At 39.4% G+C, this 16,113-nt stretch overlaps 1 protein-coding gene across 5 annotated transcripts; it reads right to left on the reverse strand.

Moving 5' to 3' along the window:
- Nucleotides 1-9,353: 9,353 nt before the first annotated feature.
- LOC119692485 lies at nt 9,354-15,785 on the reverse strand. Of its 5 annotated transcripts, XM_048630105.1 has the most exons (4): nt 14,889-15,783; nt 13,950-14,186; nt 13,135-13,287; nt 9,354-11,788 (listed from the first exon to the last, which is right to left on the reverse strand). In XM_048630105.1, exon 4 carries the CDS (start codon nt 11,725-11,727, stop codon nt 9,742-9,744), a length of 1,986 nt encoding a protein of 661 aa, XP_048486062.1. In that variant the 5' UTR covers nt 11,728-11,788; nt 13,135-13,287; nt 13,950-14,186; nt 14,889-15,783; the 3' UTR covers nt 9,354-9,741. The 5 variants fall into 5 exon arrangements, with proteins under 5 accessions (XP_048486062.1, XP_048486065.1, XP_048486063.1 ...); XM_048630108.1 differs by having other exon boundaries at nt 13,135-14,186; nt 14,889-15,785; XM_048630106.1 differs by having other exon boundaries at nt 13,113-14,186; nt 14,889-15,785.
- Nucleotides 15,786-16,113: the final 328 nt, after the last annotated feature.

Raw genomic sequence — 16,113 nt, forward strand, 5'->3', positions numbered from 1 at the left:
ATTTAAAAAATCATAGACTCACAAACTTTCGCCACCATAATAATAATAATAATCATCATCATCATCATCAGCCTATAGCAGTCCACTGCTGGACGTAGGCCTCTCCCAAAGCACGCCACTGGATGCGATCTTTAGCTTTCCGCATCCAATCATATCCAGTCACCTTTTGCAAGTCGTCACTCCATCTAGCCACGTTTGCCTAGTCGCAGCCTCATAATATTGGTGTGTTAGTCATCGAAACTTGTATTCACCGAAGGTTGGCCGACTATCCCCACCGCTGCAGTTTCAATAAAACGTGAAACCCACTCTCGTCGACTGTACTTGCGAGAGGCCACTTGTGTACTCACGTATCCAGTAGCTGGTCGAGATGGTTCAGATTGTAATATACTTGATAGCTTTACCTTTTATTATGAGATATATTTTAAATTATACATTTTGAAAAAATGTTTTTCGTTTAAAGTTTTTGTTGTTCAGTATTGTATAGCGAATTTAACGAACGAGTTCAGAATGATTGCCCGAGCTGCCCCTTTCAGTTTACCCTATTTAAAAAAAAAATAACATAATAAAAATACCTTTATAAAAATAACATTAACAATCCGTATCTTATCTTTCATCCTGTAGCAAGTCGTAGCAATTTTGTTGCTACGCGTCGCCGTAGCCCGTAGCAGCGGCGTAGCCAAGGCGGCGTAGCGAGGGCGGGCGGTGTAGATTTACAGGACTCATCAAACTTACTAGAATAAGAATAAGAACAATAGGTATTATTTTAACAATAGGTTAACTCTTAATGCTAAAGGTAGGTGAAAAAAGTAGTGAAAGGTAGGTGCTCTAAACTAGGAAATAACAATACTGGCTGTATGGCAGGTCTCGTTCATTCGTTTTTTGTAACGCTAGATTAAACCTCCTGTGATTGGTCGCGCAAAAGAACAAGTATGACCGATCCTACAAAAAAAAATCAGAGGCAGAGATGTGACGTAATTTATTGAAGGGATGTGACGTAATTTCGTACCTTTTACAACGAATATACAAAATGCATCGCGCTGCAGTCACAAGAAAATTCACTTAGCAAACCTAATATAGGTATACAACTCTACAGACATGACATTTGCATTTCCCACTATCTATTCTAGAAGAGTTCCAGTCATAAGGCGCAATACACAACTGTGACATATAAAATAAAGTCGGTTATTTTAATTTGCTAAAAATATTTAATGAAGCTTAAATGTTTACAAAAACGCATGTACACATAAATTGTACGTTTTGAGTCTGCTCTATTATATTAATTATAAGAACCTTTACTAGAACTTTAGGTAGACGAGTTCTCGAGTGGAGACCACGAACAGGCAAACGCAGCGTGAGACGCCCTCCTGCCCGCTGGACTGACGACCTTAGGCGGGTGGCGGGTAGTGGTTGGATGAGGAAGGCCGAGGACCGAGTGTTGTGGCGCTCCTTGGGAGAGGCCTATGTCCAGCAGTGGATGATTATTGGCTGATGATGATTACTAGAAGACTCCCTTCATCCTGAATACAAAAACAAACAATTTCAAGTATGTTATTCAGATACAGACGCATCATTACTAGGAGGTCCCAGCTTCGACTCCCCTTTTCAAAACAACCTGGAACTATCTTTGTTTTATCCACAATGACAGTCCCAGCTAGCCGGGCCACAATGCGGACTCAGCCTTACAAACCTACCGTAGTTGACCTACTTCCCGCCTGCACGTACCTACTATATTCTCTCTACTCTATGTAGATGCTTGTTTTGACTGCGATCCGACCTATATTTTGTACAACACTGGCGGGTCACTCTACAGGGTGTTGCAAAAAGGGTATACTAAGCCGAAACCTACATGTGCAGCATGGTATATCTAAGCCCGAAACTAAAATCACAATTTCAAAATTTGCGAAAAAAAAAAATCATTTTCCATAGAAACTTTGTTGGTCACGTGACTTTTTACTATGGAGACGGTTTTTTTTTTGCGAATTCCGCAGTAACTATGTTCCGCAGCGCTGATGCGCGAGCCACGTCTCAATCTGTTGTATTAAATGTCTAGATTTCACGATAGCTCTCGTTCGTAAATTTTTATGTCAGTATAGAGTAACCCTCCTTGTAAGTACAGTAGGCGTCACGGTAAACTACACTGTATGTAAGTTGTGCCGTCCGTAATTTGTAAGGCGTAAGGGTTATTGTTGCGTAGTATGAAAATGCAGTCGACTAAAGTGTCCGCTTAAATGATTGCTGCGACTTACTACCAGTTTCAACAATACACTACAATAACACTATCTACCGATTACTGGTAGTTACTTTCATACGATTTTGACAGGTTGTAACTTTTGATGTGTCAAAATAGTATGAAAGTAACTACCAGTCATCGGTAGATAGAGTTATAGAAACTGGCAGTTAAACAACGTCAATTTTTTACGATGACTTGTGACTACTTAGTATCTATTTCACCCAATCACCATATAATATCATCCTCAGCCGATAATCGTGCACAGGCATCGACCAAGGGGCGCCATAGTGCTGTGGCCACTACCGGCCAAGTGTGTCAGGCCCATAGACGAACTTTGGTCATTGGCCAGGCCGTATGTTCATTGTCGAATTGAACAGATCTCGTTTACCCTAACGGTCATCAGTAAGTATTTATCTCTAGTGTGGACCTTATTTTAAGCACAAACCTAGCAGCAAAAAAATTACAGAAGATATTATGCAGGTGATAGTATGCAGGTGACAGTAAGCAGGTGACAGTTGGAAAATATCTGCGTTTGCAGAAACTACCGCGGCACGGTTCTTCGGCAGATATAATTAATTCAATGCGTGTGTGTTAGCATGTAACACCTACACTTGCAGCTTTCCTCTCAATGTTAGTCTTCTATGTATTTACCTAGGTATTCACCTATTTACTTAATACATAATGTATGTGGATATTATTGTTTGCATTGACGAGTAATTTGCTTACATAAAGGTAACCAGTTCCGTTTGTGGGTAATTAATTCGTAGTATCAATATTTGCATTCTACCGCATTTCTGTTCAACGTGAAATGAAAGATATCGTTACGTAATGTATCACATAAACCGTACACGCTATAAACTTTCATCACGACCCATCATGTCCTCACTGCTGGGGCACGGGTCTCCTTCCGGTGAAGGAAGGGTTTTGGGCCTAGTCCACCACGCTGGCCTAGTGCGGGTTGGTGGACAACTTTATTCATAAACTTTACTCAGCCTTTAATCTGAGGTTTTCCTACACTTCATACTAATTTTCAAAGGCTAGAGAGTGAACCACAAAGTTACATATATATTAAACAAAAAGAAAAACGAAATGAAAGATGAAATTCAGATGAAAATGACTACAATATATTGCTCTATCATTTATGAAGTTTTTTAGACGTTCAAATTAATCACATTCCACCAGCAAAGGACAAAGCATTTTATTGATTAAATTCTGCAGACATTATCTTTGAGTGATCTCTTCACAGTCACATTAAGTATTTGATATTAAATTGTTTAAAAAAACGTTCTATAGCTCTCTCTGCTGAAACGATTCATTCATCATTTTGACACATAATTCAGGTGGAATCGTACAACTAGATACGGGTCTTTGGAAATTAAGGCACCTCTAACCTTATTGACAAAAAATCGGTAAAATTGCTTATTATATACTTATTTACCTATATACCTTACAGAGTTTTGGAGTTTTAAACATATTTATTCATATCTATCTACAAACAAACATAGGCGACACCTACCTACCAGCCCTCTGATACATGTTTGTTGGCAGAGATTATGGCAATCCACAGGGCACGATCCTGACACACCTATTTCGCTTCGTCGACAAACGTGATGCGTAATTTTTTTGGCGTGACTTTTGCCCTTTTCAGAGCCAACGTCGCCATTCTACTGAAGCTAGCTGCTACATAAATAAATATAAATTGTAAATCTGCCGGTCTGACGATCAAGTTTCCTTGTTTCCATCCTGACCTAGCCCAACAAGAAGAACTAAGTATAGACTTTTGTGATAAAACTTCATCCTCCCTATTATATTCAAACTGTGGAGGCACAGGATAATTAAAAGTCAAAGTAAATACGCAGATGTAACTTCCTTCTTGGTTAGTTTGATTGCCTGGTTAATGGCAATGCTTAATGGTTAGGTATACGTATTACATACATACGTGTTACCTCCCTATACATAGGTTATACGTTTTGTGACCTATCACGATAGTATAAGCATATAGGTAGGAAGTTACTTACTTGTCTAGGCTATGTACAAAATAAACTACAGAAATCAGGGGCTAAGTTTGCTCAACTTTCGGCTGTATTATTTTATATAGAAGCTCCACTGACATAGGAATATTTCTATCTGAATAATTGAAATTAAGACATCACTACATAAAACTTCGCAAAATGAATATAAGAGGTAACTATAATAACTACTATCCCGTAAACTGTATCTTCTGTACCTGTACTAAATCTCTAGAGTTTACGTTCAGGCACTTAATGAGATCACGCACCTATCACCTAACCAAAGGACTAATGCAATGTCAGCTCGATCCAAACTTAATATTGCGGTATCAGTTCTCATTCATATCATTGGCCCACTGCTAGTTCAATTGTACCTAATTTTACAAACGAACTAAGGTTACTTAGTTATTAGTGTTATTACCCTGCAGCTTCCCAAATAACATCGAATGAGAGTGGCCGTAGCTTTCATCAACATCAGTGATCCGTTCAAAACTTCGAAGCAGCTAAGAGCCAATTTCTCACTTTAATTCGATGATGCCAGGTACTCGTTACAGGGTTAAGTCAAAAAGCAACTCGATAAACACAAGACGCTCCCGTCGTGGTCACTGTAGCTAACGAAAAACAACGTGTCGGCTGCAGCTGTGCTAACGACGACTCTATATCGTCGCAATAAACGTAGCGATTGCACGACAGCTCTCGTTGGTATATTATTTGTGAAGCTAGAGTGGTCCGGGGCGGAGTCGGTCGTCGGCCGGGTGACCGGGTCAGCCCACGACCGGGTCGCGGCCCGGCCCGGGTGCTGGCCGATTGATTTTGTCATTTATCTAGGTCTCGCTTGTTCTGAGGACTGTTGATAGGTGGAATAAGCGGGTTGAGATTGGGGAAGGTTACTGGGAATCGTGTCATACACTGAGGTGCACAAAGGAACCTTAAGCTAATGTCGGCATTAAATTTATTGCTGCCTTGCTTTGACTGTATACCTACGGACAGAAAGAGACAGACATAGATTTAATGCAATCATTAGGTTGATGTTCCTTTCTGCAACTCGGCAAAAGTATGTTAATTGGACTGGGCTAAGGATGTTAGTTATTAGGAGGTGGTTGGTGGAGGAAGAACGATGTCATTTGGGGGGGTAACTCTTTGGAAGACTCCCATGTCTAGCAGTGGACTATTATTAGCTGATCATTATGATCATGATCGGATTGAATTTAATTCAAATAAGTTTGCTAAAAAAAGGATCATTTGCACAAGTTGTAGGTAGTTCTGACTAACTTATTATTTTTCCTGCAACTTTTTGGAATTGTTAGAAACTAAATTCGTGTGATTAAGAAAAAGTTATATTAAACTATGGTTATTCCTAATTAAAGTTCCTAAACAACGCTGACATGGGTACTTAATGTTCTTAAAGTTTAATTCATGTTAACTTTCAAAAAGTAACTAAAAAGTAGTAGGCTTCTTACAGCTCGTTATAAGCTTGGCTTATCGTAGTAAGCATAGCTTAGCCTGCATATAGGGTACCTACATATAACGGTATTGGAAAGCCTGACCTACTTTTAGTCAATAAGCTGGTACCTAGAGGTAATTTCAGATGTAGGGCATACAAAGAATGGTTAATTAATATAACGGTTTCATAACCAGCGATAGTTGTCACTATATAGGTTATGTATCTAGGTCAGAGTCTCTAGGTTAGTCTTAGTAGGTCCTACCTAAACTAAACCCTAGGAGTAGGAATATTTTTATAACAGAATACGTAATAATATTCTATTTTAAAACTTAACTCAGTCGTTCGCTCGGTGCGAAACAGAGTGGACGAGCAAACGCACGAATTATTCTAACGTAAATTACAACTACCCGCTTTTCTACGATGGCAAAATGTGCCAAGTGTAATAAACTGGTGACCAAAAAAAGCCCTGGATTGCAGTGTAGTAAATGCTCCAAATGGATCCATGCACAGTGTGCATCCATCACTGCCGATCAGCTGAGTGCACTAAACTCAACTGACTCCGTGGACTGGAAGTGCCGTCCCTGCAACGGAAGCGCCCGCCCCAAGCGGTTGTCATGCATCATGCCGGACGCGGACGATGAAGAGGCCACCGACTCGGAGCAACAACAACCAACCAACAGTGACATCACCCAACATATGCTATCACAGATAAGGAGAGAGGTACGCGAAGCCATACGTATGGAAATGCAACAAGCATTATCTTTTTTCTCAGACAAAATAGACGAGTATGAGGAGAAGATAAACATATATGAACAGGAGCGCAAAAATATGGAAAAACAACAACAGGAACTCAAAAACAACTTGAACACTATTACCCTGCGAAATAATATGATGGAGCAGCGGATTAATATGCTGGAACAATTACAGATTAACAACAATATTGAAATATGCGGAATTAAAGAAGAAAAAGATGAAAACCTAACAAATATATTAAATACTATATGTTCCAAGTTGCAACAAAAACCAGCTGATATACAAAAAGTATTCAGGAAGAAATCACGCCAAACAAACAACAATAGACGCGAGCACTCCGCCGTCACAGTCATCCTGCGTGATGGCTGCCGCAACCAGTGGGTCAACAGCGCGAGGGACACCCCCATACACAGCAGGGACCTAGGCATAGACGGAGACAACAGGATCTACATACGAGAGGAACTCACACCTTCAACTGCATTCTTACTCTGGAAAACCAAGATGGAATTGAAGGAAAAACACCGCTTCAAGTTCGTATGGATAAAGCACGGGAATATAATGGCGCGTAAGAACGAAAATGAAAAATACTTTGTTATTAGGTCCCAAAGCGACATCGAGAGAGCAGTCACCGAAACTCAGGACCGGTCGTAAACAAGGTACTTACATCGCTCTTTAATGCTTGTGTAGGTATGTAATATTGTATAACTGCTAACCTCTACAATTAAAAATGGATAATGAGTCTTTTATAATAGAACAAAACTTTGATACTTGGAATGAATTTGTAGCATCACAATCAATTAATAAGCATTGTTTACTAACGCTGCATGTAAATATAAGATCCATGTTAAAGAACTTTGACCACCTAGAATACACCATACTTAACTGTAAAAAAACAGTCCATTTAATTGTGATTACGGAAGCGAATATAAATGATAATTGTAAACAACTATATCAGTTAGAAAATTACAATATGTATACAGAACTTAGGAATCATCGAAAAGGTGGTGGTATTATTCTATACATACATAATAGTCTAGAATTTTACAGGTCTAACTCATGTACATATAACTTTGAGTGTATAACAGGCGAAATAAAAACACTTTATAACTACAAACTCGGAATCTGTGCCGTATATAGACCACCGGAGAAAAGTATACCGCGTTTTATTGATGAACTAACTGTTTTGAATAGAAAATATGCGCATAATAATAATTTGATGATTATAGGAGACATGAACATCGATTTAAAAAAATTTAATATGCAACGAAATCAGTATTTAAACAAGTTAAGTGAATTAGGTATGGAATGCGGTATCACTCAATACACACGGATAGAAAAAAAGGGTGAAATTATAACGAAATCTTGTATTGACCATATTTTTATGCGTAGCGTAGGTAACTGCGACGTGCACACAGCCGTTATCAACATCGCCCCAGCTGATCATTGTATAACCGGTTGCCTGATAAAAGACAATACGCTTTTTACCCCGTCACCTACAGCGAATAAGACGGTAACTAAACTTAATCATCAAAAACTTAAACTTGAACTTAAAAATATCGATTGGAGTTCAACACTGGAAATGAAAAACCCCAACGACATACTTAACTTTATTATTGATAAATTTACTTTAGCTTATGAGAAATGTAAGTACAGTGTCAAGCTTAATTATGATAGTAAACGAAAAAAATGTATGTGGATCGACAAAAAACTAATATATATGTGTAAAAAAAGAGATGAACTTTATAAAATATGGAAAAAGGATCAAAGCGACGCAAAAAATAGATTAATATATAATAATTACAGGAATAAAACCATAGCATACACTAATTTAATTAAAAATAATTTTACACGACAGGAAATAAGCAATAACTTTAAAAATACCAAACAAATCTGGCAAATAATAAACAGATTATGTGGTAAAATTTCTTATTCAGTTGATGACATAATATGTAAGGCATTCCAAACGAATGTCACTAACTTAACTAATATGTTTGCTAAGGAATTCAGTAATAATGTTAAAAAAATCTGCCTAAACTGTAAAATACCACTGTTAGATAACAACAATCACACAAATATCACAGATAGATGCATAAAAATATACAATGCTACTAATGAGATCACGGAAAGAATAATTAAACACTTAAATACAAAAAAAAGTCCCGGCATAGATGGTATCAGAGTATGCGATATACAAAGCATATCTAATGAGCTGGTTCCCACTATTACTCACCTGATTAACCAGTGTATAGAAACATCTATATACCCGGACAAAATAAAAATCGGTATCATAAGACCAATATTCAAAAACGGAATAAAAACCGACACTAATAATTATAGACCTATCACTATCTTGTCCAGTATAGATAAGATTATTGAAAAATACTTTGGTACACAAATAAATAACTATATTAGAAAAAACAATATACCTAATAAATAATAACCAACACGGCTTTCAAAAAAATAAAAGTACAATTCAATTATTAGCAAAATTTACTAACGAAGTTAACGAACACTTAAATAACAAAAAACATGTTTTAACCACTTTTATCGATTTTAGTAAGGCCTTCGATACCATAGAATACGAAACCTTATACAACAAATTAGAACAAAACGGTATACAGGGGCCATTTCTAAAATGGATAAAAAATTATCACTGCGGTCGCTTCACGACGGTAAAAATATCAGAGCAGCTCAGTAATATGATACCTACCACTGTAGGAACTGCGCAGGGATCCATATTAGCTCCATTAGAATATTTATTTTATGTCAATGACATGTGTAACATAATTACCGAAGGCTCTGTCTACCAATTTGCGGACGATACATGCTTGGTCATCGCCCACAAAGACCTAAAAATAGCGGAGCGGTCCATGCAAAAAAACTATGACCTATTATGCAAATGGGCTCACGACGCGGGGTGTTGCGAAGCGGGACTGTATACGCTTGAATTATACGCTGATTATGTATTTTACTGCACTTTTATTAATTATTAGATGATTAACAATGCACACACGTAGGTAGGTGGGTAGAGAGAGAGACAGTATTGCCAGACGACAAAATAACAATATTAAAAATATACACTGTGTTGGTGTTGCCAACATGCTGCCGCCTACAATAATTTACTAACAAATAGCTAACGAAATACAATTTTAAAAATCTGTACCTATTACTTACAGTTAGGTTACACTTAAGTTACAATAGAGACATTGACTTATTGGCATGTACGGTCTATACATAAGACACTAAACACATTAAATTATTACACATAAGGAAAACACACATTAAGTACATAGTAAAAATAACAATTATACATCTAAAGGAAGAGCACACACTTTTAATATTGATCGAGTATGGGTTTTCCCATTAGCAGTTTTTACTTCAACGGCCCTAACGTGGCCGTCATGACCAGGGTATGTGTTTACCACTCTAGCCATTGGCCAGAACATGGAGGGAACATTATCCTCCTTTAAAATTACCAATGTACCTATCTTAATATTAGGAGCAACATTTAACCACTTAGGTCTATTTTGTAACACATTGAGATATTGTTTGTGCCACATTTTCCAGAATGATTGCTTTATTTGCGTACATAACTGCCAAAATTTTAACCTGTTTTGTGGAACATCTGTTACATCATTTTCTGGGTACATTGTGAGGGCATTTCCTATCAAAAAATGACCTGGGGTCAGATAACTATAGTCATTTACATCACTTGAAGACATTGGTAGCAAAGGTCTAGAATTAAGTACACATTCTATCTCTACTAACACAGTGTTCAACTGTTCATAAGTTAGTTGGTGACTCTGTACTACTCTTCGCAAATGGTATTTAGTACTTTTTACAGCACCCTCCCAAAGGCCTCCGAACGTCGGTGAACGACTGGGAATAAAATGAAAGTCAATCCCTTTTTCAGCTGTAAATTGCATAACTTTACTTTGGTGGTCTTTGGAAGAGAACAACTTATAAAGTTCAACCAACTGGTTCCTTGCCCCCTTGAAGGTGCTAGCATTGTCAGAGTAGATTTCTTTCGGCAGGCCTCTTCTTGATATTAGTCTACGTAGGCACGCGAGATAGGTATCGGTTGTGAGATCTGAGGCTAGCTCTAGATGTATTGCCTTAGTGGCAAAACAAACAAACACACAAATGTAGCCTTTACCTATGACTGATCGTCTCACGCGCGAGAGCTTTACATTTATAGGTCCTGCGAAATCTACTCCAACTTTCTCGAAGGGACGGCTCAAAGCAGTCACCCTGCCGGCCGGCAAGGAACCCATCAGCTGCTTGGAAGCTGTGGCCTTCTGCCTGAAACATTTTATACATTTATTTGTAATTTTCTTAACATACAATAAGCCGTTAGTAATCCAGTATTTCTGGTTTATATTTGACAATAACAGCCTAGGTCCGGCGTGTAGTAAGCGTTCGTGTTCTGATCTTACCAAACACTCTGTGACGTACGATTCTCTAGGTAATATTGCCTGATGTTTTTGTGCGTACGGTATACTAGCGTGGTGTAACCTGCCGCCTACACGCAAAATACCTAGGTTGTCTAGAAACGGATGCAAATTTAATAACGAGCCTTTGACGCATTCATTTTTCTTTAAACTTTCAATTTCATCTTTAAAATATAACTCTTGTTCATACTTAATGAGCAACATTAGCGCAGAGTTTAATTCTGTACTCGACAAAAAGTTATGCGAGACCCTACTGCCTTTTAAATTATTAATAAATCTTAACACATAGGCTAAGACACGTACCATTTTTTGGATGCTAGAATATTTGTGTATACCTTGCATTATGTCGGACACTGGACGAGCCGCAGACCCTACGTTGGAGGAGATCGCTGCGCTGGCTCTGCTCTCAGGTAATTCTGCAGGTAACTCTATATTTTCATCAAACTTGTACTTACTGTCATGCATAAATCGAGGCCCATGCCACCACATATCGCAGCCACTAAGCTCGTGTGGACTGACGCCCCTGCTTATATAATCGGCGGGGTTCTCCTTGGTGTTGACATACAGCCATTGACAGTCAGCAGTATTGTTAGTTATAGCTTTCACTCTGTTCGCCACATAAGCCGTCAACTTCATCACTTCAGTCCGTAACCAAGCCAACACGATTTGGGAATCAGTAAACAAGTAAATTCTACTTATCTTTAGTTTCAATTTAAGCGTGTTTGTAACCTTAGCAATCAACACAGACAAGAGTAGCGCAGCGTTTAATTCTAAGCGTGGCACGGTTAGGTTTTTATTCTGGAGAGGATTTATGCGGGATTTCGAGCAGAGTAAATGCATATGTACTTTACCTTCATTGTCGGTGACGCGCAGATACACACAGCAGCCGTATGCAGTCGAACTGGATGCATCAGAGAAGCCTATGAGTTCCACTGTATCTGAATCAGAGAACTGTACATTTCTATTTATATAAATCGGATCCATTTTAGCTAGACTAGATAAGAATTCTGTCCACTCTGATTTAATGTTATCGTCAGGCGTGGAATCCCAGTCTGATTTGCTGGACCATAATTTCTGCATTATAGACTTAGCCTGTACAACTATAGGTCCTACAAAACCCATCGGGTCATAGAATTTTCCTATGTACGCCAATATTTCGCGTTTCGTAATATTATCTGCATCGCATGATTCTGGACTTACTATCTTAAACTTGTCCTGATGCACAATCAACTGTAAACCTAAGGTTTTTATACTACAGTTGTCATTTTGAAATTCTAACTCGTCAAAATGCCGTTCAGTTGAGGGAATATCTTCTAATATTCTACTGTCATTTGCTGACCATTTATGTAACTTGAAACTGCCTTTTTTCAGTAACTGCTGAAGCTGTGATTTTGCTTCTACTATCAAGTCTAAATCACTATTTGAGAACAGTACATCATCTACATACGTGCAGTTGTTTAAAATGAACGAAGCCAAGGGCAGTTCGCGCTCATTATGCATAGCAAGCTCTTTCAAACACCGCGTGGCTAGATAACTAGAGCTCTTCAGCCCGTAGCTTACTCGATCCAGCCTAATGCACTTGATGGTCTCGTCGGGGCTGTCTCTCCATAGAATGTTCTGTAAGGAAGTATGCTCAGGTATTACGCGGATGTTGCGGAACATTTGTTTTATGTCCGTAGTGAACGTATAGTTACCGAAACGGAACAAGAGCAGTATGTCGAAAAGATCTCTCTGTACGGTCGGTCCGTTTAGCAGTAAATCGTTAAGCGATACCTTCTTATTTGTTTTCATTGAGGCGTCGAAAACAGTACGCAACTTAGTGGTCTTACTGTCAGGCTTGAGTACCGCATGATGCGGCAGAAAGTACACTGCGTCCTTACTAAGCTGGTAGCTCTCAATGTCTACGAAGTGCCCGTGATTTAAGTTTACGTAATCGTGTATAAACTTTTGATACTCTATGAAAAGGTTGGGATCTTTGTGCAATTTCTTTTCGAGGTTTAAAAACCTTTTTAACGCGAAATGAAATGAATCTCCGAGAGCATCGTTTACATCTTCTAATGGCAGTTTCAAGGGCAAAGCAACCTCAAAACAATCATCCTTCAACTGAACAGTCTTTTGAAATACATACTCACAGAGCTCTTGCTCTGAAGACTTTTCATTATAAATTTCTGGAACGGACTCACTCTTCCAAAAATTCGTTAAATTTTCATTAATATCTGACTCACATGTGCATTTAAAAACTGCTACCTTATTGCAGACTTGTGTAGGCAGGCTTCCCCCGATTACATAGCCGAACTGCGTGATGATGAGCTGTGGATGCCGGGCACCTGGCGCCGAGGGCTGCGCTCCGCTAGGCGGCGTTGCAGACTCGTAGATCGTCGACTCCGGTGGCAGCATAGCCTGGAAAAAACAGTCCGCTCCCATGAGTAAATCGATTTGACTGGGGATGTTAAAGTCTTTATCTGCCAGCCTCACATATGGTGGTATCACAAAGTCTGAGATATCAAATTTTCTCTGTGGCAGCTCACATGTGATCCTTTCGACTACATGACAAGTAGTCGATAATTTAAATGGATTGACTAACGAGTGTATATCGACTGGCACACAGCGCTTCACGCTGGCCTGAGTGTTGACAATCCCTACTATATTAATATTACTCTGCAGGGGCTTTAAATCTAGCAGCTGAACGGCTCTTTCAGAAATGAAAGAGAGCTGCGAGCCACTGTCCAGTAGGGCTTTGAAAGACATCTCTGTGCCATCTCGAGCGAGAAGCTTTACTTGTGCTGTGGGCAAAAGTACACTATTAGTGGTCATTTTTTTATTTGCCGCCAATGAGGCGGGTGACGCAGCGGCCTGCGGTCCCTCTACTTTATCATTATCGCAGTGTAGCAGAGTGTGATGTTTCTGTTTGCACTCTGCACACCTAAAGTGGAACCTGCATTTTCCTGAATGCGTACCTAAACATACATTGCATATTCCCTTTTCCTCTGCAAACTGTACCCTTTTAGTGGCAGGCATTAACTGGAAGCTCTTACATAGATATAACTTATGGTTTGACTTACATAGTAAGCATGATGCCTCCTGCGCTGCAGTGTACGCTACCGGTTTGCCCGTGGATGCTGGACGCTGCTCCTTGTGCTGCTGCTGACTGGTGTGTCGTGGTGATTGCGACTGGCCACAGGCCGGCCCCACATTTTCCAATGCCAGTGCTTGCTTGTCAATAAACTTGAGCAGGTCCTCCACGGTAGGGTCCATGGCGGTGTCTCTCTCCATTTGGTAGGCTCTCGATGTTGGGAGATCTAATTTTCGGCAAAGTATACACAAAATTATAGCATCCCAATATTTCACGTTAGGATCTAAATTTGTTAGAGCTGCAATCTCTTGCCTAACATTGGAACTAAACTGCCTGAGATCTGTCTCTGTCGACTTAGTTAGAGGCCTCAGATCCAACAGTGTGCTAATGTGCTCATTAATTATCCTAAATCTATTGTTATATCTATCATCTAACAATTCTAGTGCTTTTTTATAACTTTCGTGCGTCAAAGGTAAGTTTTTGATTAGTTGCAGGGGCTCATCCCTGAGATATGCACGCAAATAATACAATTTTTGTACATAGTCTATTGACTCATTGTCATTTATCACTGAGTTGAACAAGTTGATGAATGGTATATACTCAGTAAACTTACCACTAAATATAGGTACATTGATAGGTGGTAGTTTTAATTTGGAAATTGGAGCAGATGGAGCTGAAGGCTTTGGTTCCTGGCTATTGCGTTTGTTACATTCTGCATCAAGTGTGGCTAAGATGTGGAAAAACCTCTCCTCCACCACAGAAACGTTCTCATCGTCCTTCTCGTCAAGTTGTAAAATATTGACATTGCACTTTTCATAGATCGAAAACGAATCCAAAGCACGGTTCTTTTTGACGAGCAGAGCTTCGGTTGTGGAGTTTGCCACATCTTTGTCACTGCTAACAAAGTTATAAAGCCTAGTTATGTTACCTTTTGTGTAACGCCTTCTTGACACAAGCTCTTGTAACTTCTCCATTTTTACTTATTTACAAACAACAGAACACAGTTAAATCTTTGGTTATAACACAAATACTTAAGTTCCGAACAAATTTACACAATATAAGTTACTTTTTCAATGATTTAAATCGCAAAAACTAATAAATTAACTTCGACGCAAAGTTGTTGAATCCAACGAGAAAATTTTTGACAAGTGAAAAAAGTAAACCGTCAGAATGGCCGCCGATGTTCGCCGCTTGGCCGCCACACGTAGTTCCAAGGCTCGCCGCTGGCGCTAGTTGTCGAACTTGCTGTCCCTAGCGCTCAGAATATTCACCCTGCTTGCTTGACGTGTCGCGTTCACAGACTATGAACCTCGTAACTTGGCCGACACCACTAGCCGACACGAAATAGCGCGTTCGCGCCGATTCACCGTCGTAATGGCGGGAACCTGATGATGAGCGCGAAGTCGTCGCGTCGTCAAATCTGCCAGATTTGATGTCTTTGTATGATCGTAACGGCACTAACGCACTGCACTGTCTAGTTTTTTATGCACTGGCTTGCTGGACCGACACGAAATCGCGCACTCGCCGAACCGAAGACCCGTAGAAATAGTGGCGGGAACGAGTTGGTGAGCGCGTCGCGCCGTATTTGTTCTGCCAACAGCTCGTGATTTGTGTATCCCCCGTTGGATCCTTTAAAGCCGAAGGACCATGTTGCGAAGCGGGACTGTATACGCTTGAATTATACGCTGATTATGTATTTTACTGCACTTTTATTAATTATTAGATGATTAACAATGCACACACGTAGGTAGGTGGGTAGAGAGAGAGACAGTATTGCCAGACGACAAAATAACAATATTAAAAATATACACTGTGTTGGTGTTGCCAACACGGGGCTTGTTATCAATGCAAGCAAAACAAAGGTGGTACATATACGTTCATCGCACAACACCTATGACATACAACCTAGTATCATAGCACACGAGCACCAATGCTTCCACACAAAAAATACTAATTGTAATTGCATTTCATTAGAGGTGGTTCAACAACATAAGTACCTAGGATTGATAATAGACCAGCGTTTTAACTGGGAGCCGCAGGTAAACCACGTCTGTACCAAGCTCAGAGCACTGTTAGGTAAAATGGCTATTCTCAAATATAAAGTTCCATTTAACATATTGAGACTTATCTATATGGCGATGGCTGATTCAATA

This window comes from Plutella xylostella, chromosome 25, assembly GCF_932276165.1.
Source record: "Plutella xylostella chromosome 25, ilPluXylo3.1, whole genome shotgun sequence".
NCBI lineage: Eukaryota > Metazoa > Arthropoda > Insecta > Lepidoptera > Plutellidae > Plutella > Plutella xylostella.